This window comes from Micromesistius poutassou, assembly GCF_964030765.1.
Source record: "Micromesistius poutassou genome assembly, chromosome: 9".
In the NCBI taxonomy this organism is placed as follows: domain Eukaryota; kingdom Metazoa; phylum Chordata; class Actinopteri; order Gadiformes; family Gadidae; genus Micromesistius; species Micromesistius poutassou.
The window spans coordinates 2594250-2621624 of NC_140279.1; the positions used below are offsets into that span (position 1 = coordinate 2594250).

The 27375-nt window shown below is 46.3% G+C and overlaps 1 protein-coding gene across 3 annotated transcripts in view; it reads right to left on the reverse strand.

Moving 5' to 3' along the window:
- Nucleotides 1–470: 470 nt before the first annotated feature.
- elavl4 (ELAV like neuron-specific RNA binding protein 4) overlaps nt 471–27375 on the reverse strand; it is a gene marked incomplete at both ends in the record, with an annotated part of 70937 nt that continues 44032 nt past the window's right edge. For 2 of the 3 annotated variants that reach the window (XM_084473082.1, XM_084473081.1), the window contains 5 exons: nt 471–798; nt 4419–4457; nt 10936–11161; nt 21226–21379; nt 25530–25633. In XM_084473082.1, the coding sequence (XP_084329208.1) occupies nt 471–798; nt 4419–4457; nt 10936–11161; nt 21226–21379; nt 25530–25633 (851 nt within the window). The remainder of the gene's footprint in view (nt 799–4418; nt 4458–10935; nt 11162–21225; nt 21380–25529; nt 25634–27375) is intronic. The other variant, XM_084473080.1, reaches the window with a different exon arrangement.

Below are 27375 nucleotides of genomic sequence, written 5' to 3' on the forward strand. Positions count from 1 at the left end.
GAAAAATTACACATCCAAGAGAGAAGCCTGTTTTATCACAGGAGCTTCCGAAAACATATGGACACATTTCATCATTTCATTTTTGTAATACTTAGGCAACATTGGCTTATAGGTCCAAAGTTATAATATAAGCCATTTCTAGTTCAATTTGTTGATGATTTTTTAATCGGTTGCTCTGTGTTGGCGTTGAGTTTGGGGTTGAAGTTTGGGGTTGAGTTTGCTGTGTCGGATGGCTGTCAGAGAGTGGCAATAGAAGGTTGTGACGAAAGGGACCAGGGACAGGAAGGGTGTTCTGGGGTGGGGTGGGGGGTGGGGGGTGAGGGGTTTAGGGTGAGAGGCGTTGGAAGGGGGACAGGGGAGGGGGGTGTTTGGACTGGACCAAGTTGGGGATGGAAGTGGGGTGGTGGTGGTGGTGGTGGTGGGGGAGGAGGGGGGAGGGGGGTGCAAACTGGTTTCACCGGTTCACTGGCTCAAGACTTGTGCGTCTTGTTGGTCTTGAAGGAGACTTGGAGCACGCGGTCGCCCAGCCTGTAGCCGTTGAGGCTGGCGATGGCCATGGCCGCCTCGTCGTAGTTCGTCATGGTGACGAAGCCAAAGCCTTTGCACTTGTTGGTGTTGAAGTCGCGGATCACCTTGACGTTGTTGACGGCGCCGAACGGCCCAAACAGCTGCCAGAGCACGCTCTCGTCAGAGTCGGGGGAGAGGTTGTACACGAAGATGCACCAGCCGGTCCCCGTGTGGCCCGGGATGTTCATGCCCACCAGGCTGGTCATGCTGTCAATGGTGATGGGGGAGAACCTGGGAGGAGAACCACAACACCATAGAACAGACACAGAGAGGAGGAGGAGGAGGAGGAGCAGAGGGACGAGGAGAGGGATGAGGAGGAGGAGGAGGAGGAGAGAGAGGATGAGGAGAGGGAGGAGGAGGAGGAGGAGCAGAGGGATGAGGAGAGGGATGAGGAGGAGGAGAGGGATGAGGAGGAGGAGGAGGATGAGGAGAGGGAGGAGAGGGAGAGGGAGGAGGAGGAGGAGAGGGAGGAGGAGGAGAGAGAGGATGAGGAGAGGGAGGAGGAGGAGAGGGAGATGGAGGAGGAGGAGGAGGAGGAGGAGAGGGAGGAGCAGGAGGAGAGGGAGGAGCAGGAGGAGAGGGAGAAGGACAGGGAGGAAAAGAGGAAGAATGTTTTAGTTGGTTGATTAAAATATAAGAAGGCCTACATCTCCTGAACTTGACTTATAGGAATTTGAAAAATGTGCTACTGTCATGGTTTGATATTGTTTAATATCCTCATGACTCTTATGGGAATCTTACGGTCTTAAAGATTTAACAAAATATGCTCAAGCTGTACTAATAATATGCATAACACACATTATTTGGAGTAAAACAACAAAAAATGAATGAGTTGGATAGTGAGTGGGTTGGCTGTACGTGTGTCTGTATGTGTCTGTGTATATGTCACTTTATGTACAAATGTCTTTGTTTGTATGTGTTCATGTTAGGCTTTGTTAAATCCTCACTGCTGTCCTTCATTCTTGAATCAGAGAAGTGCATTCTGGGAAGTATTTGGGAGATGCAGAGGTAGCTCTTTCTACTCTCGCCCTCTCTCCCTCTCCACAACCCACTCTCTCTCTCTTTCGGTCTCCCTCCCTCCCTCCCTCCCTCCCTCCTGTGCACTCTCTCGTCCTTTGGGAGCTAAACCGCAGGAAGTCAGTGAATAAAACCATTTCGAGAAATTCATCAAAGACTGTGCGCCACGCAGCCTGCTAAATCTTTTCTCATTCACCTCATAATCTCATCCTTTTTACTTACGATGCAAGAGATTCAAACCCTCCGATGACTTCCCTTAATTGCCTTTCCGATTAAAGAAAAGGCAAAGGGGGGTGGCGGGGGGGTGGGGAACACACCCGCTTTGCTTTTAAGTAAAAGGTAAATTAGATAAAATGGTTCCTGTCTTAGTGGGCCGCCATGGCTCTGCAGGGGAGGTGACAGGCTTTATGGTGCGCACTGAGAGTTCCGCTTTGCAGCAGCTGTCTGGGAGAGGGGCCTTCTCGAGCAAGAGGGACGGAGGGGAGAGGGAGCAGGGCTGAGTGTAAAATGGAAGTCCTTTACGGCCGGGTGGAACGAAGGACGAGAATGTGTTTCCGCTCCCTGCGCAGTTGTTGTCCGCTGGACCTTTTCTTTCTTCCAATTCAGAACCCGGGGAGCATTACAACACTAATCTATCGTCTGCTCTCTCTCTCTCTCTCTCTCTCTCTCTCTCTCTCTCTCTCTCGCTCTCGCTCTCTCTCTCTCTCTCTCTCTCTCTCGCTCTCTCTCTTTCTCTCTCTCTCTCTCTCTCTCTCTCTCTCTCTCTCTCTCTACATGGCCGGAGATAACTGCAACCTTCCCGGCATGACTTTGGTCTTGTACAATATACTCCCAGCGGCTGTGGTCGGGGGGCTAAATGCGCACGAGCCCAGGACTGCTGACTCCACCTGGAGAGGTCTCCTGTTGTGCTGGCTGCGCTCGCTCAGATCTGATCAGCGGCATGGGATGGGACGTCAGCATCGTAGTCATCATTACATCTTTACGATCAAAACCACACTTAAGCTTGAGCTGCTGCTCTTTCCCTCCTCAAAATTCAAGTCCTATTGTGTGTCTCTCGAATCTCTCTCTTTTTTTTCTCTCCGCGTTTCCTTTGTCCTGCCATGAGGGGCTTTGCTACTCTCCTCAGTGTGTCGAAGCACCGGCTGAATAACTTAGCGGGTCTGGTCACGTCAGGCTCCTGTCTAGCATGCTCCGCTACGTCCGCGCCCTCCCGCTGTGCTCCAAAACAACCTTGTGGTCATTTGCATGCAGGAGCTGCGGCGTGTGTGGAGATTTAGGGTCGAGTCGGAGACTCACTAACAAAGTGCCGCAGAGGACATGATGGAAATGATGTACGTGTATGTTTGTGTGTTTGTGTGTGTGTGTGTGTGAATGTGTGTGTGCATGCATATTATTGTATACATAATAGCTAGTCCATCCACAATCCGAATGCAACAGGGGGAAACCAGGGGGGTTGCATAGCAACAGCGTAGCTGACCAGCTATCCATTCTATCCTTTCTGTAGCATTCCACTTCCTGCTCTCAACACATCTCTCCTCTCTGGGTGCCCACCTTGCAAACAAGAGCCTTTGATCACATAAATAGCACTTGGAATTTAATCACATGCTTTGCGATCATCTGTTTCAGGAGAGACGGATGGTCATTTTGGCCCTTTGGAAATGATAGTGGAAAGATTGAATAGAGCAGCAGCTACATTGGAGTGGGGTCATCTAGTGTTCAATAGGATATAGGGGATGTATAAATCCCATTTTATATTGAAGCAAACTGAAACTATAACTTATTTTACTAGCTTGCAATTTGCAATTACTAATACTAAACCTATTGTTCTCTCTTCCTGTATGTATGAGCTTGAAACCTATTTCTTATGGCGGTTCTCATTGGTCATTGCGTCATGCAAGATATGCAACCCACATCACATTAAATCAACAACAACAACAACAACCACAACAACAACAAGAGGCTGAAACCCGCCCGCCAACGGTCATTTTAACATCCATGGCCGACAACTTAACAAAATAAATGGTGGCAAACGGAAAATAAAACCGGAACCGGGCGGAGCCAAGCAAGGCAGGAGTTCTCTGCCGGGGAAAACAGCTGGTTTATGACAGGGATCCAGGCCCACCTCCTCAAGCCACGCCATACCGGCCTTACCCAATAGGAACATAAGGGGGTTCAGTTCTGCTACGTCAATGGCAGGGGGCTATTAAGACGACCCGCTTTAACATAATGTGTCTGAGTATACATCTAACCCAAAAGACCATGGTAGCTTTTTGTTCAGGGGGGAATTCGATTTGAAATGAGCTTACAGACATTCTGGGAATGGTTTAAGGGGACCTGGCTTCATGTCTGGGCTGTGGAGGCAAGGCAGGGGAACCTGAATCCTGGAGAAATCAAACACGCCCAGAAATCAAGAGCTATACACCAGAGAACAAAGGAAAACCCCATTCAGTACAGACAAAAACAATTCAAAAACCCCAAACAACACCGGCACTTGTCATAATCAAAACAAAGCAAATTCATCACCGCTGCAAAAACAGAGACAGATTGTTTTCTGGTTTTTGCGCCTTGGGTGGCGGAAATTTTTTCCAAACGGAATCAAGCTTAAGGAGAGAAAAACAACCAAGGCAAACCAAACAACCACGATCACAAATCAAGGAACCAAAGAAAAAGTTAACCTCATTTTCAGATGCAATGTCACTTGTCAAAAGGCACAAGAAAACCCAACGTAAAAATTAAATATATGGAAAAAAGAAAAAGAGGAACTGAAAAAAATGTATATTGAAAAATCATTGAGTCAACATGGACAGCTGGCATCGGTCGAAGTTTTTAATTACCTCTTTACGCCATAGGCCATATTAAGCAAATTGTCCAGCCTGTAAAGAGAAGGAGGGTTCTGGGGTTAATGGTGGGCAGATGGTCGAGGCACTCAATGGAACTGATTCTACGTCCCAGTAGGAACTGCATGGCCCTCCTCGCTCAAGAATCAAACAAACCCTGGCCATAAGTGGACCGTTACGCTGAGAATGCCTGCTGGGTCGGTACTATCTGCTGTCATCACTTTACACACATATACAGTAGCCCACTTCCAGCGAGACACTTGTTAGACTGGCCCACGGCTAGCCAGATTCTGCAACCGGAGCACCGCTAGTTTCGCTACGAGACAGCAAAAACAAATTATCTAGTGCTCTGTGGTGGAAGTAGGGCAAAGGTAGGTTATTTTTTGAGGGGGTGGGGGGGCATTAGCATTGCATGGCACTTGTCTACATCTATGAGATGTAGCCCAGAAGGATAAAAAGCATTTGTTTTCAAAACAATTGATGCCAGCACACAGATGCATTTCGAGGTGGAGGGAGATTCTAACTACAAATGTATTTCCGAAGAGTAGGACTATCAATTCATATTGTACTGTATGAAAAATACAACTGGACAAAGAAAATACTGCACCTCAAAGGACATCAAATTAAGAGTTCTGTCAGTGTAATGGTTTGGCGTTTGAATGATGGTGAGCAAAAGAGTGAATGGCGGATTTGTATGTTTGCTACGAAATGGACAAAACATTTACCAAATGTTTAACTAGTCATGAATTTATGAATGCACGCCTGGACTGGTCCGGGGAAATGTGTTAAGTGCTCAACGGTCAAATCAAATGTACGCGCTAGTTAATGGCCATCCCTGCTGGCAAGGATAGATGCAATGTGTCTGCGTGTTCACTGGTGTGAGCTGGCACAAGTAAAGTAGTTATTCTGTGTTTGTTTGCGTGTGGGTGACCGTGGGAGCACACTTGGCTATGAAAAACCTAGTGGGGATGAAACCTTGGGTCTTGTGGATGGATGCAGTCTGCTTGGTGACTCAATGACCTTCATTCCTCACAAGGCGCTGGCCTGTCTCATGTCTTATTAACTCTGCCGGGCTAATGGACACAGGGCACGGCTTATTGAGCAACAGCAGGTCAATGGCTTTCCTCTCCTCTAGGCATCAACTCGGAGCTGTGTGGCACATTTAAAACCAGTTAAAATAAAAGTTGATTCGGTATCCTGAGATTCTCTTATTCACACTCCATAAGTCTGTTGTAATTTAAGATGTTTCGCAAATCCTTTGGGATCCAAAAAATGGGATTTAAATGTGGAATTTTGTAGTTTTTAACCTTTAGGCTTTCTTTTTATGGATATATATATTGTTTGTTTGAACATATAATAGATCATTGCAAAATGTTCATATGTATGAAGGCATTGTCATTTTTATTAATGAGAAGTCCAATTCCCTTTAGAAACTACTTTTTTTTTAGCTGACCACCATTTTCACATCACTATTAGTATTATACTATCAGTATTTTAGTTGTTTAGTATAATTGCCAGTAGTAGGGAAACACCAGGAAACAAAGTAAAAGTGGAGACGTGAATATCGACTCATTAAGGTAGTAATTAGCCTATTATGTGGGGAGGGAGCGAGCCGGCTGCTTTGTGGGTAAATGAGTCAATTGGAGTGGAGGCTCTGAGGACAAACGCTTCAGGCCCTGGGAGCAACAAGACATCTGCTGGCCGCTGGGCTGATGGGCCAGAGCAAAACAACCTGCCACAAAGCCACAGGCTTACACCAGAACATACATGCACACACACACACACACATACAAATATACAGATACACCGGAACAAGAATTATCACACACACACACACACACACACACACACACACACAAATATACATATACACACAGACCAGACATACCACACAAACACAAACACACATGCAGGCCCTGTACTTACACAATTACAAATGTACACATTTCATACATGCATGAATGTAATTTGCAGCTCACACATTGTTCACACACACGGACAGAGGTACAAAAGACACACACTCATGGACCAACATCTGCTTCACTTTGACACCCGTACAGGCACTCACCCTGCAATCATCTCAAGCTTGTTTTTTGCACCGCCCCTCCGAGCTCCACATAAACAATAGGGCTTTTGTGCTGCCTTTCCATGCACATTAATACGGTGGAACAGCGTTTTTTTGTCTCCTGCATTTTTCCGTGCCTCTCTAATTAAAATTGGCTCCTGCTCTGGATATAATAAGGCTAATTTGTTAATTTGTGTCATTAGTTAACGTAACAGCATTGGAAGAAAGCTGAAACCTAGGGCTGAGAGGTGTATTGTGTGTGTGAGTGGATTATGCTTCATGTGTTAAAAGGGACAAGCCAAGCGGACAGGACATTGCCTGGTCATATCCAAGGCCTACGTGTGCTTATCAGACAGACTGTATTGGATGTTCGACGTTAACAGTCACACACAAGGGCAATGCAACCCCTAGTGAAATCCTAGATTGAAAAGTTGTGCGCTGTTTGTGATTGGCCATATTTGTTCCAGGTGAGGCCCCTTGCTATACTAACAAGGATAATTAACACCACCTGGGACTAATTCCTTTGGGGCTGTCCCTGAGGTTTGCTCTCGGTCTTTAGTCACTCATTGATTGTGAGAGCAAAACTCTACCGTACACCTAAAGAATGCTGAAGTATACAAATGTATTGTTACAATTTTAATTGAAAAAAATATTTCAAATATTTCAATATTTCATGTTTCATTTGAATCTTTAAGTTTACCGATGTATATGCATGTACATGTTCTCGATTGTTATCCCGTTATTGGGCTCATGATGACTACATGTTGTAGTGTAGATACAAATCTAGTATGAAGAGAGTGTAGAGATGCAATTATTTTTAATATCAATTCATTGACTAGTATTTTAAGTTTTATGTCTGCCTTGTGTTGTGTATGTAGAAGTCATGCCTCTCGTCAAAAGTGTTTACGAATGAGTGTGTCTAACAAGTGTTTTAGGGGTGATCTTGAATCTTCAACGATTTGAATCTTCAACAGAAATACATTTAGTCAACTTCATCTTTAATAGTTGAATGGTCGTGTCAGGGAAAATTGTGTGTGTTGAAGAAGTAGTCTAGGATGTTAAACAATGCCAGGAAGAAAACGTCTGTGTCAACGACAGCTGTCATATCATACCGTTTGTGCTTGCATACTGTTTGATTCTCGCTGTCAGTACTCACATTTTCGTTGTTCTGCTAAATTGAAAAGTGACCCATTTTTCTATACGCTGAATCACATCATTCACCTGTATTTAAAGTTTTTAGTCAGACTAACACTTCTATATTTTCTTTATTGGTGGAGATTTCTAATGATAGATCGTCATACCGCACATAATCAGATCTTTGTCTCCACAGAGAACAGACACTATTTGATTAAATAGATGCATTATGGTGTATTATAAGCCTCCATTATAGTAGATAAGGCTAATAATAGCCTATGTTTTGTGTCAAATTGAATGCAGATTTTGACATGAACGAGCATGTGCGCACTGTCGATATTGTGAAATGTGTTTGGTCATTAAGCAGCTATAAACAGCTGTGGGAAACCCAGCAATTTATTATTGTCAAGCATTTGAACCTTGGCAAAGTCGAAATAGATGAAGCATCATTGACTATGTACTAAAATATAGGATATATGATAGAGGAACCGTTGGTGATAGGTCTGGTCAGATGAATCAGATTCGACCATTAGAGTGTTTTACGCCCCTATTTTTTTTTTTTAATGCAAGGCTCCGGGGCAGGGCATTAGTAACCACTAATTAGTTTCAAACAAGCAGCTCCCGATATTCGGTTGCATCCCCAATTCGTAATTAATGTCACAACTTAAACTGCTGAACCTAGTTCAGCAGTTTGTTGCTGCTTCAACGTGACAACCACCAAGTTGTAACAAATCCACAACAAGCTACGGTGTAAAGAAGGAAGTGCTGGAAAAGACAGGTAGACAGGGATTCGCATGGCACAGTCCGCCTTTACTGAATGCTTTGTTGTGCTCCCATACTCTAGAATAGCTTTGTGTTGTCAAACAACAAAGTTCAACCAACACAGCCTGTGTAGAAACAGGCTGCTGGGCTATGTGCAGTGCATTCTTAGCCAGTTTCCCCCAAAATGATGATATATATTGCTTTCGATGGTTACTTTTTGTCACCCGCAGCCACAATTTACACCTGCTTAGGGTTAAGGTGTCAATATTAGTCAACTACTAAGCACTACGTTAAAACAAGCCTGTGTGGCGCCACCCGTTTTGATTGAGTCATGGGTAAACGGTAAACGCCTACCTTTTAACTAGACTATGTTTGAACTTAGGCAAAGCTGGTGCAAACGGCTCTTGGAGGTTATGATTTGTGATGGGGAGCGCGGGCTCTCCCGCGGTGCCCATAAATTGGCTTGGCGTATCGCAGACACACAGCCCCGCTACATCGCTCAGGTGTCACACCGGGAGAGCGGCTCCACCAGAAAAACACCATCCAAGCCTTGACTTTGATGGGGAGTAAACAGCACGACTAGCTTAGTGTTGTTGGGGGGAGAAAATGGAGTAAGCTTGTTATTCCACCTCAACATCTAAAAGTATATATATACCCCTCCACCCCCCCCACCCCCCCCCCCCCACCGTTTCATCAGATCTTGGTAATTCACAATCAACACTTCTTTCACTTTCTTCCGTCTTTATGTTATGTAAAATGAATTGTGTTTTGATTGAGTAACCTGGAATAAATAGTGATGAGTGATCATGAGAAATATATGGCAAATATTTGGCGAAAATGTGTTCAGAAAGAAATTGATGGCTTGAGATACTACCTTAATGCCTGGTAAACCAGAAATAGTTCTGGAATCCAATTCTTTGGTGGATTTAAGTTTGTCCTTCCCACTCAAAGTGAGGACAATTTACCTTGATGTGAGATTGTAGAGCTTCAGAGCAAAGCACTGAAATGTGTCAGGAGGAGAAGTGGTACCCATGCAGCATTACAAGTCTCAAAAGCACAACTGAAACTAGCTCTGTTCACCCCTCTACCATCTTGTGGAGACATAACTCAAACCATTAAACCATCAAACCCTTCTCTATCACCCGAGTAAAATATGTGTGGTTTCTTCCAATCACAGACACAGACAACCACACAACGGCGACATATTTTTTTTTACTCCAAACTAGTTTTCTAAAGGTGACAAAAAGGTTAGCTTTATTAGATGAGCTTAATTTGGTCGTGAAATGTAGCACGTCCATTTCAAAACACATTATTAGTCACTGCCCCGAGGCATCGGGTGAGAAGGAAACATAGCGTCTCTTCTTTAATAAACATCTTAAATATTTATAGCTGAATAAATATTTTTGCTCAGGCGAGACACGGCTGCCTGAGTACGGCCGCATGGAGTATGATGGTGAGGATGACGGTGGGCAGAGATGATAGGGAAGAAGGCAAAAGACAGAACCCCACAGTCTCTCTTGAACAGCTCCTCCCTCAGACAACACACACGTTCTCTGTGCACAAGGTGGTCTCTTTACACCTGTCCTTCAAAAGGAACACTTGTGTTTCTCCAAATGGACAAAATGGATGCTTATAAGAGGAAGCTTCAGAGGAAGCCTGACTTCAGTTTCACAGACTAGGGCATGAGTCTGGTTTTACCCATATAGCTATCTGCATCTTTACCAGCAGTGGGACAACGTCTGCGGCTTCTTTACATTTCTAAATCAGGCAGTGTCCCCTCTATTATATACGCACTATTATTATCATTAATATTATAATTAAATCATTTTATAATATTCATTGGCATTTTTCATCAAATTGCTGTATATATTTGAGGGTGGGGACTTGTGGACAAATACTAACTGTACTATAGATTATCCCCATGCAGATTATATTCTACTTGAGATCAGAAGGAACCAGGCAGGCACCTGGAACATTTGGAATTATTTTTAACATATGCCAATCTTTCACAGATGGTGTAATTTACCTATAACAGCATATACAAATGGACTCAAATTGAATTGACGGTTGCAAATAGTGACAACCTCCTCATGGAGCCTTTAATAGCCATTAACTATTAATTATTTCCATTTCGTGCGTAATGGACATATATTGGAATTACCTTTGGAGATAATGGCATCAAACATAATGACTTCTCCTGACTCCCCACTGATCCCAGCCATAACCAATTTATCCGAAAGCTCCCAACCTTGTTGAAGTCAGATATTTTTTTTGAACAGATCAAACGACATATCCGATTATCCAGACAAGAACAGGACCACCGCTGGCTTTCATACAGCCCTGTGCCATCCCCATAATGGTCACGTTTGGAAATAACAGTCAGGTATAACAGACGCAAACTTTCAACGGAACGCATCCTTAATGCATTGAGAACATCACCTTCACTTTTACATTAAACAATACAATAACCCCACCACTTACCCCCCCACCCCGCCTCCATCCATGCCCCTCCCTCCACCCTTTCTGCATCTCTCCCCTCCAGCGCCTCCTCACCTGAACCGCTGGGCCTGGTGGTGGAGGGGCCCAGGGTAGCGGCGGTTGGGGGACTGGTACAGCTGGGACAGCAGGGCCTGGCTGGTCTTCTGGCTGGGGTTGTTGGCGAACTTGACCGTGATGGGCTCGGCGGCGCCGGACGGCTTCTGCCCGTTCAGGCCCTTGATGGCCTCCTCGGCCTCTATCCTCTTATCAAAGCGGATGAAGCCCACGCCCCGGGAGCCACCTGTGGGGCCAGCACATCACAAAGACACACACCACTTTTACTTCACAGGGCTTGAGGGGAACGCAGTGGGGAGAGCAGAGTGCGGTGACAGCTGGGCGGTACTCATGTGCTCTACTCACATGTCATGTGTGTGGATGGTGGGGGACGTAAAAACCCAGATATAGAGACAGACACGGACACACACACACACACACACACACACACACACATGCAGCACTGGACACAAACCTCCAATGGTATCAGTTCCTCATGAATTGAGGACCTTCACGTTCCTCAAGATGGGGAGAGCAGAGCACAATGACAGATGGGCGGAATGCACACATGTACTGATCTATCGCATCATGTATGTGGATGGTGGGGGATTTAAAGATATACAGATATAGAGACACTGGGCTGCCAAGAAAGATCTGGTCCAGGCATTGCAACGTCTTAGAGCAGCACGGTCCGGTGTTTCTTCCCCAGCTTCAGTCACAGTCAGCCACACAGTTTCTATCCATTGTTCCCTCTGACATGAAAACTGGTTTCCTAGGAGATATACTTTTTGACTGCCACCTGAGAGGAACATTTAGAGAGACATGCTTCCCGGGAAGTCTTTGTTGGTGTGTGTGTGTGAGTGTGCACGTGTGTGTGCGTACATGTTGGTGTGTATGTTAAAGTGTGCATGTACTGGTATCTATTAATGGATGCTGTGCTTGGTTTTAATGAGGCTGCCTAGATGGCCCAAAGGATGGGCGCTCGGTGACAGCAGCACTCTGTTGAAGAGACTATTTACATAATACTGTGTGTGTGTGTGTGTGTGTGTGTGTGTGTGTGTGTGTGTGTGTGTTAACGGTCAACACGTGCATGTGAGTAAGTGCACTAGCATGTATGTGAGAGCAAATGAAAGAAAGGGAGGGAGGGAACATTTTGTGTTTGAGCATGATTGTCTGAAGTGTCTGTCTCTATATGAGCACATGAGCACATACACACACACACACACACAAACGGATGCAGACGCACACAACACACACACACACACACACACAAAGCCCTGTTCCTTATTGTTATTCCACATTCTCTCTTACAAACCACCCATCCTGCTGGCTAGTCTTGTGGTCCTGAATACTTATTCAAAGAACTGCCCTCTCCCCATCTCCCCTCTCCACCCCAGCTCCCCTCTCAGCCGTTCAGTGATGGCCAGGATTTATAACAATATATTTTAATGGCAATGAGTTATATCTTTCTTATCTGTGTGGAAGGATAGGGATGAGCAAAATATATTCGGTAAGGTTTGGGTTACTAGTTATGGTTAGCACTGTAGGTTCATCATTGCTGTTTACGTCTGTGTGGCGAAAAACAACACAAAACAAACAAAACCTTACAGTCTTTCATGACTACAGAACTGTTTGGGGGAAGGAAATGTATCCCTACCAAAGCCCCTTCTCAATGTCTGATGTACGCTACTGCTTGTTCACTCTGACTGCATCTTCATTATTCTGTTGGGTGCCTTTGTTGTCCTTGCTTTACTCCTGTCATGTGTATCTGTTCTGTTGTGTCTACCTCTTTCTCTTCCGCTAGACAGACTTTCAAACATCTCTCCTTGCATGGCTCCTCTCCCGTCAACCTGTGCGTTTTAATTACAGCAGAACCATGACAGTCCTGGAGGGATCTGTACAGTGGAAACAGCAGATGATGTTGTTCCTAGCTGGTTCCCCACTGATTCCCTGAAATGTGCATGCATCTGTTGTAACTATGAGGTAGAAAGAGTGTCTACCTGAGCTTATCCCTCTCCAAAATGTCCTTTATCGCCCCAACGATAATTTAACTTGAATGACAAAATTGTACACATACAAATGCGCTATGAATGTCTGCTATGAACAATAACCGTAATGAAGAAACCTTTAGGAAAGCCCATTTAGATCCCACTATGTTGTATGAAAACTGCAGCTGAGGCTCAGGGTTTGAATGACTGATTTTAGGGCATGTGGATTTTAGTAAGGAAGGGAGCCAGTATTACTCTACTCCCATCTACATATTTACAGATCTTTTGGAGATGTAAATATGAGATGTTTCAGAAGTGGCAACCATTGCCACTGAACATCGAGGGGCAGTGTGGTTGTGACTTAAGATGTTTTTGATGACATCAAAATGACTCTGATTGTATGAGACTTCTATCTAAATGTACAAAATCAATGATTATATTTTCCATGATAGGTTAGGATCTCGATAGCTTCTGCGCTCACCTCCTCTAATGCATGGGCTTTAAGGGAGAGGTCAGACGAGGGATTGGGAGCACAGGAGTCACCCTCTAATGCTTTCAGATGCCTGGCCTTCAGCTGCTCTTAAGCAGTTACTAGCTGAAGAGCCTCTAGACAAATACTTGACATACGGATGAGGCGGCATGTGCACGTACAGCACACACACACACACACACACACACACACATACCTGAAGAATGAAAAGAGCAATAGAGAGGTCCATGACCGTATATGATTTCCCATGACTAATTGTGGTGTTAAGAGGGTGTGTGTGTGTGTGTGTGTGTGTGTGTGTGTGTAGAGATGGGTTTTATAAATGCATTGTCCTTCAGTGTGGACGTCAGGGATGTATGAAGGAGGGATGGAGGTGAAGAGGGAGTTGACATGTCGCCTGCGAAACCTCTCATCTAAACGCTGTGTGACATAGGTTTGTTAATACATACAGGTCTTCAGACCCTTACACTTTAATATATCCTTCTACCAACTTAGATTATATTTATTTGTATATGCATCCCTCTCTCTGTCAGTGAACGTCCTTTAAATTATGGGTTTTACACTTATTGTTTTGTGTTATTATGCTGTATTATGCTGTACCAGAGCTGCATATGAAGGGTAGTTTGACTTTACTCTCTGGCCACCTGTCAGTAAGTGGATTGGTTAGGGTACTGTGAGGCCAAGTCCACACGTACCAAAACGATCTTTTTTCCCCCCGTTTTCCCTGGCATCGTATCAAGAACATTTGCGTCCAAACGGATCCATCTCAATACGACTCAACACGCTACTTCATATTCCAGGCGTATAGGTGGCGCTGTTTCCGGAAACGGAGAGGAAGAGGCGGAGCATGCGCATAAAGCTTGACCGCTGTATACAAATACAGTAGAAGAAAATAAACTGAATGAGAAGAACATGACGATGGCTCCTGTAGCGAAGGATAGAATATTATAATATAATATTATTATATATATATATATATATATATATATATAATATTTTGCGATAGTAACCCTAATAGGCACAATATCTTCTCCAGCAGGAACACGAGCATGTAGTCTGCCATTGTTGTTGTTATGAGACGTCGTCACGGGTTACAAGAGGTTACGCTCGGTGTGGCGATGACATCATCGAAACGCAAGTATGCGTATTAGCCGTCCAAAACGAACACTCAAGGGCTTCGTTTGTGAATTTTTTCACCCTGGGACCAGCTTTCAGAAAAGTTTGTTTGCAAGCAATGCGTTTACAGGATTCGTTTGGACGATCGGCCAAAACGATGCAAAACATCTGCGTTTAAACCACAAAGCGTCTCCGTGTGGATGGCCCCCGAGAGTGCTAGTTATTTGGGCGTTCAAGCACCTCCGCCATGTTGCGGTTAACATGGTAAACGAGGAGAAGGGTTTTTCTGTTGTTTTCAAAATGGCGTACGAAAAACAGACCGGCAATCAGCGGAGGCAAGCTGCCAGCTCATTCCAACCCAAAGATGCTGCTTTCAACCTGCTCAAGAGGCCTTGTCTACTTATCAACAGCCAGGCAGCCGTAGCAGTAATATTAACGCACAATGTGCCAACGCAAAACGTTCTCAACCTCACTGTCTCCCTCTCTCGTACTCTGTTCTTCTACTTCTTTCATTCTCTCCATCTCCTCGTCTCACCGTGTTTGTATCTCGCTCTCCTCCATAATAATCAGCGGAGGCTTATGTAACTCGCTCTACCTGCGCTTATCTCTCTCCAGCACACACCGACTGCCTTACTAATAACACAGCACCACAGGCACCACCACAATGAGAGGAAAACATAAGTGTACATAGAGGGAGAGAGAGCGAGGGAGAGAGAGAGAGAGAGAGAGAGAGAGAGAGAGAGAGAGAGAGAGAGAGAGAGAGAGAGAGAGAGAGAGAAGTTGGTGATGAGGGAAAAGGTCAGGAGAACCTTGACAGGCCAAGACAAGGAGGAAAGGGATAGTATGGGAGCGAGGAGGAAGGGGAGGAGGAACACAAAGGGAAGGAGCTGAGAGATGAGAATGTTCGGAGGTGAGGGTTAAAGGACGACGCTGATGAAAGGAACCAGTGCTTTTCTTACCGCTACTGTGCTGCCAAACAAAGCCTCTAGAACCTGGTCTCATTTCCGCCAAAGCAGTGACAGACTGGCAGAGATGACTGCTCCTTTGAGAGGACAGGGAGGATGAGGGACCTGGCTGATGAAACAGCCCACATGCACACCATCACACAGACCCACATGCACACGTACAGGCGACCACACACGTATTAAAACACACACACACACACATGCATACATGACAACTTATTGTTTCCCCAGCACCGGAACCCATCCTCCTGGATGCTTCCGTGTGTGTGTGTTTTAGGTGTACCTTTGTTTCATTTCATGTTTCCTGCTTTCTCGGTTGGCTTATGGTGGGCAAGCTTTATCAAACGCTGATTTAACTTGCTGTCCTAATAGTTTTATAATATGGCCAGGAGGGAAAGACAAACGCCTGCTCCTGCTGCTATCCAATCAAAAAAAAAGCAAAGCAATGTCCTTGTTTTCAGCAAGGCGAGTAAGTCTGACTACAGATGGCGATTGAACAGGCAGCGAGGAGAGAAGAGAACGGCTTTGAAGAGTGACGGCGCCCTGCACTTTGGCCCCTGTCAACGCCGCGTTTCGGCCATCTGTCTGGTATCATGTTTCTGGTGCCTAAGTGTACGTTTCAGAAGTGCGCAAGTACACGTTTGGGTGGGGCCTTCCACTGCATCTAACAAACTATATTGGTTCATTGATTTAATTGACCAATTAACCAGAGAACACAGAATACCACACGGGACGTTGTATTGAAAGGTTACCCGGGAGACAACATTGAATCATACGATGTGATTCCATTGTGATTCCATAGAGCCGGCAGACAGACATTAGACCGAGCAGCTAATGCAAACAGAAGCAGAAGAAATACACAAAAAATAAATACATTAATCTCAATAAAATAAAACTCTGCTCAAACTGTCTCACAATGTTTTCACGGCACCTTATCCAGGAGCCATTTCTGAAATGGAGGTTGGCAGGAGCAGATTTGATAGATTTATTTATATTTCTATGGCAGTTTGTTCCCCGACCGCTATTTGTCTTGGTTCTCCAGTGTGGTGGTTCGTCTGCAGACAACATGAGAGGACTGTCGGGCCGCGGCTCCCTTGTCTAAAGGGGAAACGTCTCTTTCTTCCAATTCCTTTACTCTGGAAGCACTGGAAGGGACCAGGGATTTGGAAGGCTTTCAGTGGGAACATCCATTATTTAATTCAGGACCGGGAAGACCGCTCAAACTGAAATGGAGGAGATATTCTACGGGGAAATGTTGCTGCAGTGCAGCCAGGTGCACGAAACACATATATAAATTGCGCTGCAAAAAGTCACGTGAGGGTGAGCACACACGTGTGTTATATTGTGTGTGTGTGTATGTGTGTGTGCGTGTGTGTTTGTGCATGCCTAAATATATCTCTTGAACACAGACAGCCCTGTTTTCAGCCAGGGCATGCCCCTGACGAAACGTCAAGGAGATAACACAGGAGAGCAAGGTCGGTGAAAGGTCACCTCGCAGATCAATACACTTGTGCTCATCATTGATCATGTGGGCGACAGTATTGTATATCGACAGTATTGACTGCCGTGAACCTGCAGGTCTCGTTCAGGGTACCAGAAAAAGACCACCATTGATATTATATCTGTTTCACATTGACGGCCCTCCATGCCGACTGTCGGGGGGGGGGGGGGGGGGGGGGGGCCGGCAGTCTTCCCCAAAGGTTAGACAGACAGGCAGGGGGGAAAGAGAAATGCAGCTCTGCGCTATTTGCACAGATAAAGAGGCAAAATATGCTTAGCCATTCAGAAGGAATCAATAGGGAGCGGGAGCAGGAGAGAAAGAAAGGGGGGGGGGGGTTGGTGGGGGTGGTGCAGTGATGGAGAGATATCCTTGTCAAGTCAATGTGCTCACTCTTTTGACTCTCTGGGGCAATTTGGCAGCTTTAAAGGCTTTTACTCGGGCTGCCTCTGACTGTGAGTGACGCCAGCCGTGATGCCGGAAAGTTCGTCCTTGTCTAGGAGAACAGCAGAGTGATGCAGGGTTCATCCTACTGATGAGCGGGGGTCATCAGGAGAACGGACATGGTGTTCCTGTTCTCCGCCGTGCGGGGTTTCGAGGATCATCCGCCCATCTGCCAACGCTACCCGGAGAAAGTTTGTTGTTTCCATCGCGTGCTATGCGCTCCGGCTATTTCCGGGCACATTCCTGTTTTTGTCTTCTTGCACGTAGTCCGTATCCTCGTCTCTGTCCACTGCATCTTTTTTAAGGATCATTTTCTCTTTTACTACGATTTTCTGCCTCTCACTGCAGGGTTTTAATTTACAGGCAGAAGCTCGTTGTTGGGGAAACAAGTGTGAGCCTGTGTGTCCCTGTGTGTGTGTGTGTGTGTGTGTGTGTGTGTGTGTTTCTTTGAGCAGAAAGGAAAAGAGAAAGATGAGTTGATGATGCCAGCTTAGTGCTCTCAGGGTCCCCCTAAAATCTTCTGTATTTCTTAATCACCGGCAACTCTAACATCTAATTGGTCATTAACATTTCTCCTGCTGATCCTTTAGCCTCCTGGGGAGACGTCCAGGAGTCTGTGTGTAGAATGCATGTGTGTGTCTGTGTGTGTTTGTGTGCGTGTGTGTGTGTGTCTGCAAGCCTCTGTGTATGTGTATGTAACAGGAAGAAGTGTGTTGGAGTGTGTCTAACACAGTATGTATGCATGCACACACATACACGTACACACTCACGCAAATGCACGCACTGACACACACACACAAAGTGTGGTGTATGTGTCAATGCACACTAAAGGAAGAAATGTGTATTAGGTCTGTTTAGGTATTAAGGGTGGTTAAGAAACAATGTGTGTTGCACAGGTACATTTTGGGGAATTAGGGAATTTAAAGTGTATTCCCAGCCGTTTCCTTACAAATAAAAACACAATTAATAGCATTTGCAATATACCAATATAGGAATAAGTAGTTGTGAATGTGTTTGCTGCGGTGGTATAAGGGACAAAAAACAAGGAGAGAATGAGAGAATAAGCTGAGGCATGTCAAATAAAGGAGGGAAGCATGTTTGAATGGAAGCATTTTTGTAGTTATCGTGACTATTTTCAGTAGTCAGCTTTGAAAATGTTATTTGCAGGAAATAGTACATTTGTGCTGTGAGCCGCAGTCAGGTAGTTATAGCGTCTAAGTATAGACAGACTCTCCAATTACTTCGGTATGAATCACTCCTCCCTATTAGATTCTGAGATTCTCTGCTCCTTTAATGCCACCATCCTAACTCTTTTGTGCGACCGATCCTCTGCTGTAACAATATTGTGATTATCTCCCCATTACAAAGACAGTGTGCTACTCTATCACTTCTAATCTCACTCGTCCTCGTTTCCCTCTCTCCCTTCCCCTATCCCTGTCCTTTCCATGTTCCACTCACAAATCCACCCCCCATCCTCTATATTCCTCCAAAGTCTTAGTGATAGGGTTTTGGGGGGGTGGGGGGCGGCTGCCTCTCTGCAAAGCCTGTGAATATATTCTGCCGGTACACGCAGGTCCAACGAGCACTTAGCTGCTCTTGAGAACGCTCAGGTCTAAAACGGACGGTGTGCTAAGTCAAGAATGGCGCCGTGATGAATAATTGAGGCTCCTTTTTAAGAGCCCGGGCTCGGGTGGATGCGTCACCCCCTCGCCGTCTCCCATGGCCATCGCTGCCGGGGCTGGGTGTATTTATGGCCGGATGGCCCCCCCGAGCGGGCAGGTTTAAAATAAGAGACGAGGCTGCAGTGTGAACAGATGTGTTGTCTGTGGCGTCTCCTGTTTGTTGTTTTGCGCCTTTGTGCTGTGCTGTGGAACGGCGAGGCCCCCCCCCCCCCCCCGGGGAGCGGCCTCCCGGTGGCACGACAGGTCTGCTAGTTAAGCAGATAAATAGACGGGGAGATGTGACCGCCGCGTCCTCTCTCAGTAGCCGCGGTAACCGCCTCCTTTTTTCCACGCCGCTGTTCTTTTATGGCCGCTTGCCGCTCCGACCCCGCTCCCTCCGTCTCCCTCGTCAACTCCTCCGCCCTCTCCTCGGCGTGTCTCCTTCCCCGCTCCATTTTCTTTATTGCTCTTTCTGCCCTCGTCTCTTTTGTTTTTCTCTCTTTCTGTTCCACGTAGCGTTTCGCCTCCCCCCTTCACTTCTCCTGCAGCTCCACACTGTTCCCTTCCTCCAGCCTCACACGTGCCTGAATATCATCCTCCTCTCTCCCTCCCTCCCTCCGTCCCCGCTTTTCCTTCCCCCCCTCCCTTGTCCTCACCTTGCCTAACCCCTTCTCTCCTCCCCTCCCTTTTCCCTTCACCTCTCCTCTCCCATCCCCTCCCCTTCTCTCTTTCGCTCAGCTATCTTTTCTCTCCTCTCCTCACCTCTGTACTCCACTCATCTCCTCTGCACACTCGTCCTCTCCCTGTCTCACCCCTGCCCTTATCTCCTCTCCCATCCCATCAATTCCTCCTCCTCTCCCCTCCCCTCTAGTCCCACCCTCTCCTCCTCTCCTCAACCCTCTACTTCCCTCCCCTCTCCTCCTCCCCCCTATACACCAATCCTCTCCCACTTCTCCCATCCTCTCCTCCTCTTCTCTTCTTCCTTGTTCTTCCCTCCCCTCTCCTCCTCCTCCATCAAAAACAATCCTCTCCCTCTTCTCCCATCCTCTCCTCCTCCTCCCCACTACTCCCATCCTCTCCCCTCCCCACTACTCCCATCCTCTCCTCCTCCTCTCCCCTCCCCACTACTCCCATCCTCTCCTCCTCCACTCCTCTCCCCACTACTCCCATCCTCTCCTCCTCCTCCTCTCCTCTCCCCTCTACTCCCATCCTCTCCTCCTCCTCTCCCATTCCCTCTACTCCCCTCCCTACTCCTCCACCTCTCCCATTCCCTCTACTCCCTTCCCTACTCCTCCTCCTCTCCCATGCTCCTCCTGTCTCCCCCCCCCGTCTGAGGGGACAGCTTTCCTCTCCTCTGCTTTCGCCTCCCCTCCTCTCCTCTTCCTCCCCTCCTCCTGTCCTCTTCCTCTTCCCTGCCCACGGGCATGTACTTTCCTGCCAGCAGTGATTTATTCAGCTTAGGCAAACGCGAGTGTTGTACAGTGTGGAGCTGTTTCTGCATCATCAGTACACACATTGCTCACAACAGTGGAGCAGGTCTCCGCCCGCAGGCACCCGCACAGCCCACTGAAATGGATCTCAGAGACACGCCCAGGGGGCATCCACCGCCATACAATTAGCCGGTTGTGATTCATTCATGTGTTATTGTACGTGGTAGAATGTGTAATCGAGCACGTGTGCACTTACATGCCACGCATGTAAGAGACGTAGACGGATAGCACACACACACACACACACACACACACACACTCAGAGCCTGGGTGAGCGCAAACAAACATAAGGGTGCGAGCAAGCGTGCAGGCGAGTGTGCTAAACGCTGGTATTTTTGGGCGCACACAAACACAGGGAATTATCTAAAGACGCATGAAAGAACTCACTACGGTATGATTACCACCACGAATACACACACATAACCACCCACAGGGACATAGACATGTGAGTACTTCAGTATGAGTACGAGTGCTGGGAGTGCACATTTGATTAGGTATATATGTGTGTGTGTGTGTGTGTGTGTGTGTACATTTGAGTAGATGTGTGTATACGTTGGAGTGTATTTAAGTGTGTATATGTGTATGTGTGTGTGTGTGTGTGTGTGTGTGTGTGTGTGTGTGTGTGTGTGTGTGTAAGGAGAGTGCTGCCCCATGGATACCTGTGACCTGGTCGACCAGGATGCGAGAGGTAATGATGCGTCCATACTGGGAGAAGAGCTGCTCCAGCTCCTTCTGGGTCATGGTCTTGGGCAGGCCGCTCACATACAGGTTGGCATCGCGGATGGAGGCGGAGCTTGGCCGTGCGTACGACACCTAGGGAGGGAAGAGAGGGGCGGGCAGACTTAGAGGGGGCGGAGAGAGGAGAACAGTATGCAGCAGGCGGAAAATGGTCCGCTGTGTATAAATAGATAAGAGAGCAAAAATAGAAAAAGAATAATACGCTGACTTTAAAAGTGCGGGGAGCCCTGAGTGAGCGCAATTTGGATTTTTAAGTAACTGAGTGAATTAGGGTTTGAGTGCTCCGTACACTGATACGACAAAATGACTCAATCGTCATTTGGATTGCAAAGATAACAAGATTCATTTAAGCTGGCCTTTAACCAAAGGGGCCGGACCTTTATTAAAGAACATTTTAATTAGGACATTAACAGCAGACAGTTAAAGCCTTTAAGCCTTCACTATGCCCCGTTTAGTCAGTGGTGTACTGTGATGTAATTCAGTTATATTAAGCTGCTGATTTTAGGTGTACATTTAGTTATTAAATGTAATTCATATTTTAGCGACTCTGCCCCTCTCCCAGAATATTATTCGAAAATCCCATTCCCACCGAACTCCCTGTCACACACACACACGTGCACACACACACACACACACACACACACACATGTGCACACACACTTCAAATTTCAGTCTTTTCCCCTTGATGTATTTGAAAATATTCCACTGGATTTACTGTGCAGCATATAAAACTCACAACCAAGTCTTTTTTTTTCGTATGTCGGGGGAAACGACCTACATGCGAATGCCCGAATTTTGTTCCCGTGAAGTTAAGTAAAATCCCATTACCACTGCTGCTGACTGGAGCAGCTTTCCTTGCTGCGCTTTCATTACATCTCTGACATGTGGAGACGTAAGCCATCCAACGTGGTTAGTCAAGAAAATATGGAAGTGCCCACATATCCCTGCGTAACAGCATGGAAATCATGCTGAACTCTTGACGCCAGGAGAAATTGGGATCACCAGTCGTAGGCCATCCCTTGGCCTGTCATTTTTCTCCTCTTTTGTTTGCTCGACTCTTCTCTTCTCGACTCTTCTCTCTCTCTCCCCCTATCTGTCTCGCTCTCTCTCTGCCGCTCTCTCTGGGCTTTTTTTCTCTGGGCGCTCTCCACTTCCTCTCTCTTTCCCCGCTCCTCGAACCAAATCACTCTTCCTTGTCTCTGTTTCTTTTTCCCTTTACGCTCTGCTTGGCTGCGTCCACCACGCTCCCCGGCCGCATTCAACTCCATCTCACACTCTCTCTTTTCTTCATTGTTGGAGATTTTGCCTCGCTGTCTCTTCCTTTTTCAACTTCTCTGCACTTCTCTGCACTTCTCTGCGTGCACCTCTCCTCTCCTCTTTCACGCCTTCTCAGCCAACTCCAGATGTCTAATCCATCAACACCTCCTCAAGCTGTGAGCAGTATTGTATGTGTGAAAGTGAAGGATGTGTATGTGTGGATGTGTATGTGTGAATGAGTAGTGTGCACATGTGTGTGTGTGTGTGTGTGTGTGTGTGTGTGTGTGTGTGTTGTGCTTGCACGTGTGCATGCGTACGGTTCTCTGTTTGATCTGTAAAGTTATACAAGTTTAAATGTGGATCTTAAAAATATTGTGTGTGTGTGTGTGTGTGTCTATGTATACTGTGTGTTTGTGTGTGTATGAATAAGTAGCGGGGGGGGTTTGCGATTTGATTTCACCGTTGACGTGCTCTTTCCCCTCACACCTCAAGGAGGAGGGGAGGGGAGAAGGAGGTTAGGAGGGGTGGGGGGGGAAAGAAACTCTAAGGTGTGAGGATAGGCAAGAGACTGCAGACACACACACACACACACACACACACACATACACATACATACACATACACGCACACACACACATGCCTGGTAGCAGCATGTAAAATGCTGTGACGGTTCCTCTCACTTCTGAAGCGGCAGAGGCGGGGAGGCGGGGAGGCGGGGAGTGGGGGTGGGGGGCGGCGTTGCTTAAAGGTGTGCCGTGGCAAATGTTGAGATGCTCCTGCCAGCTTTTAATTTACCTCGCTATCTTCAGGGGATTTATTTATTTTTTAAGCTGTTGCGTGGAGAAGGCTACAGAGAGCGAGAGAGGGGGGAGAGAGAGAGAGAGAGAGAGAGAGAGAGAGAGAGAGAGAGAGAGAGAGTTGAGAGTTGTGGCAGAAGGGCAGAGAGAGTGGGTGGAAGACAGGGGCAGAGGTGTGAGAGGATGATAGTGACAGACAGAGAGACGCAGAGTTGTCTTCTGTCATTACCATGCCTGTCCTTATCACGGAAACCACTTGAGGTAACCTCTCTCCACCGTGTCAGGGTGAGGACGGAGCTTCTGGAACCTCTGATTACACAAGGGCTGTGTTTGGTGGTGTGTGTGTGTGTGTGTGTGTGTGTGTGTTTGTGTGTGGTCTTTAACTTTTTCTGTGGACACTCTCAAAGTCTACTATCACCCATGTGTCCATATCGAGAAACTGTGTGTGTGTGTGCGTGTGAGATAGAGAAAGAGAGAGTCTATTGTAAACAAAGTAAAAGTGCTCCCCCAGCATGGTCAGCTGGAGATATATATATATATATAAAATATTGGTATGTGCTGTACTGAACTGAGCTTTGACATCTGAACTCTGTGAACTGTGTGGGAACAAGGTGAGACTGCACTATACCGGCTTGGATGAAAATAAATAAAGAAAAACTAAGAACAGAAAAAATAAATTGGAAAGCACACATTGATTCACACATTTCTCCCCTCCTTCTGTCTCTCTTTCTCAATCGGGGGTAAGATCATAGCCAGGGTGTGGGGTTGAACCCAGGCCAGGCCAGACAGCCTCGACATGTTTACAATATGCTCTCTAGGGATTTGTGGGATGCTCTGCAGGAATATCCCCATTCACAACTACAGGGCTAATCCCATCCTATTAGATTAGATTAGATCACATCAGCAACGATGACAGTGGTGAGCATCCAGGGATTACCACAGCAGAGCAGATTACTGGGCCTGTTTAACACTAGCAGCACATCATCAGCCAGGAGAGGAGAGAAGGGAGAGGAGAGAGGAGAGGAGAGAGGAGAGGAGAAAGGAGAGATGAGAGAGGAGAGAGGAGAGGAGAGGAGAGGAGAGGAGAGAGGAGAGGAGAATGGAGAGATGAGAGGAGAGAGGAGAGGAGAGAGGAGAGGAGAAAGGAGAGATGAGAGAGGAATGAGGAGAGGAGAGGAGAGAGGAGAGGAGAGGAGAGAGGAGAGGAGAATGGAGAGATGAGAGGAGAGAGGAGAGGAGAGAGGAATGAGGAGAGAGGAGAGGAGAGAAGGGAGAGGAGTGGGGAGAGAGGAGAGAGGAGAGATGAGAGATGAAAGAGGAGAGAGGAGAGAGGAGAGGGGAGAGAGAGGAGAGAAGAGAGGGGAGTGGTGAGTGGGGAGAGAGGAGCGAGAGGAGAGGGGAGAGGAGAGCGCAGAGAGGAGAGAGTATACAGCGGAGAGGGGACATAGGAGTGGGGAGAGGGGAGAGATGAGAGAAGAGTAAGTGAGAGGAGAGAGGAAAGAGGAAAGGAGAGAGTCGAGAGGAAAGAGGGGAGAGGAAGGAGGAGGGAAGAGACAGGAGAGAGGTCATTTTAGAAGCACAACGTAGGCGTTGATTCACCTTTGATAGAGAGACAGACCTCCAAACCTGCTCCTATAATACCATTAACATATAATACTGGCAGAGCTCTAAGTTTTTGGTTAAAGTAATAGAGAGTGATGAATGGCTGTTCATTCCTTCAGTAATAGACATCTCCATAATTCTACCTCCTGGGTCTGACATTTGGAAACTAATAAGCATGCTAGTTACAGTCTGGTTCTGTGATTGAGGCAGTGTTTGATTGCTCAGGTCCATGGATTTTGAATAAGGCAAAAGCAAGTTCAGTCTCTAAGGGGACTTTAATAAGACATTTTCACTTCCTGTTATTCCGTCAATTATTTAGATATAGACATGTTTATTACATCTAAAATTAATGAATTGAAATTAGAATTTGAATCAGACTCTATTTATTGGATATTAAGTGAGGCAAAATGCAACTGATTGGCATTTTATTTCGCCTACCGAATTAAACTGACATTCAAATTTTAAATAAATTTACTAATCAGAATTTCTGATGGATTATGTTTATACGGTCTATGATTGAAATTATATAGAATAGACGAAAGGACATTAGCTTTACTGGTTTTTATTACCTTGATTGTTTTGGTCTGGAGTCTGAGTCCGTTTAATGTGTTGATGGCCTTCTCTGCATCCTTTGGGTCGATGTAGTTAACAAAACCGTATCCAAGACTCTGTCCTGCAAAACAAGAGAGAGACAAGAGAAAACAAATGTCATCTTCAACAAACATCCTTTACAGTGACTCTTTCTGACATCCATCTTTGACAACAACATGGACGCGCTTAATTGTAATCGGTTCTATGGTTCCCTGATTGTTCTAGGACAGAGAACTGAAGAACCCTGTGGAGAAGACTGGGAAGTGGAATTTGTGGAACAATGCCAAACCCCAGCAGAGGACATACTACAGTGAAGTTATTAGAGTCTTTGCAGCAACGCAAAGGCAAAACAAGAAGAACAAAACATCCCGACACCGCTCCTCCCCCCATTTCCCCTCAAAGCGCGGAAAATGCCTCAGATTGCCGATTCCTTTTGAGCGTGAAGCGGGCCTGACATCTCACAGTGATTCCCCGACAGATCCAGCCTTCCATGAGGCGCAGGACTTCAAGTGGATGCCTCCAGCCATGAAGGCCCTCAGCTGAGCGCTCTTACAACAAACAGGCCCTCTTTTCCCAACCACAAAACCCACACACAGCTCAGAGTCCCGGCTGGTCCGAGAGGAGCAGCCTGGGCCCTTTCTCAGACTAATGGGAACAGACAGCGGTTAGTCAGAGACAAAGTGAATCACAAAATATGGAGCATGGCTGTTTCACAGAATAAATACATGTGGGCTATGGATATCACAGTGCAGAACAGGGCTTCAGCGAGCAAGCCAGGGCCCAGGAGGGGCTTGTAGTGCTAACATCAAACAGCCAAAGATTCTCCCTCCTCCTCCTCCTCCCTCTCTTCTCTGGATTAACCGTGGATTATCAGACGTTCTCTATTGTTAATTAAAAACCTGCCATCCTAGAGAGAGTTCTGCTATTTATAACTAACCCTCCTCTCCCTCTTCTCCTACTCCTTTCTCCTCCTCCATCTCTGACTCTCAGCTGACACCAACAAGACAGTTTAGCTGAATCCAAATATAACCCATATTCTTTTTATAGATTATTTTCATAGCCATGGTGCTTTACTGGGCTGAATATACCTAAAGGAAGTGGCAAACACAAGTTAACACATTGTTTGAATGGCAGCATGGTTTGCATGGTTTGAATGGCATTTGAAACTTTAATATTATTTGCTGATCTGGATATCGTTTTATAATATTTAGAAAGTAAAATATATCTAGTTCTCCATATAGATGTGCACACAGAAGTGTACACTAAGTAACCACTCAAGGCGTTAACGTTTTCAAGTTGAAATAGAAGCGAACTTTCAGCAAGGAGTGAATGGCTGATGATCCCTCTCCAAGGATCCACTCTCCCATAACCTTCCCTAGCCCGCTCGCTCTGCTTCAACAGGGGAGTGTGAAGTTGGAAGAGTGAGCCAACCAGAAGGTTAGCCCAAATGAAGTGTGCTGGTGGAGAGCTCTCAATGCTGGGTGATCTAAATGGGCTGGCTGGTGCTTAGTCATAGCAACACACTCAGCGCTCAGAGCCAACCGGCTAGCCAACCACCCAGCCATAGAGGCTTCCGTTCAATGATGGACTTTTACTATGGAGAGCCATGTGTGGGTCAATCGAATGTGTGTTTGTGTGTGTGTGTGTGTGTGTGTGTGTGTGTGTGTGTGTGTGTGTGTGAGAGAGTGTTTTTCCTTTGGTACAACCTTGGTGTTGGGGAACAGTGTTGGTACTGTCAACACTAAGAACCGGTGGTTAGCTAATGGGTGGTTTGTAAGTATGCATGTAAGCGTGTGCATGTGTGTGTTTGCATGCATGTTAAAA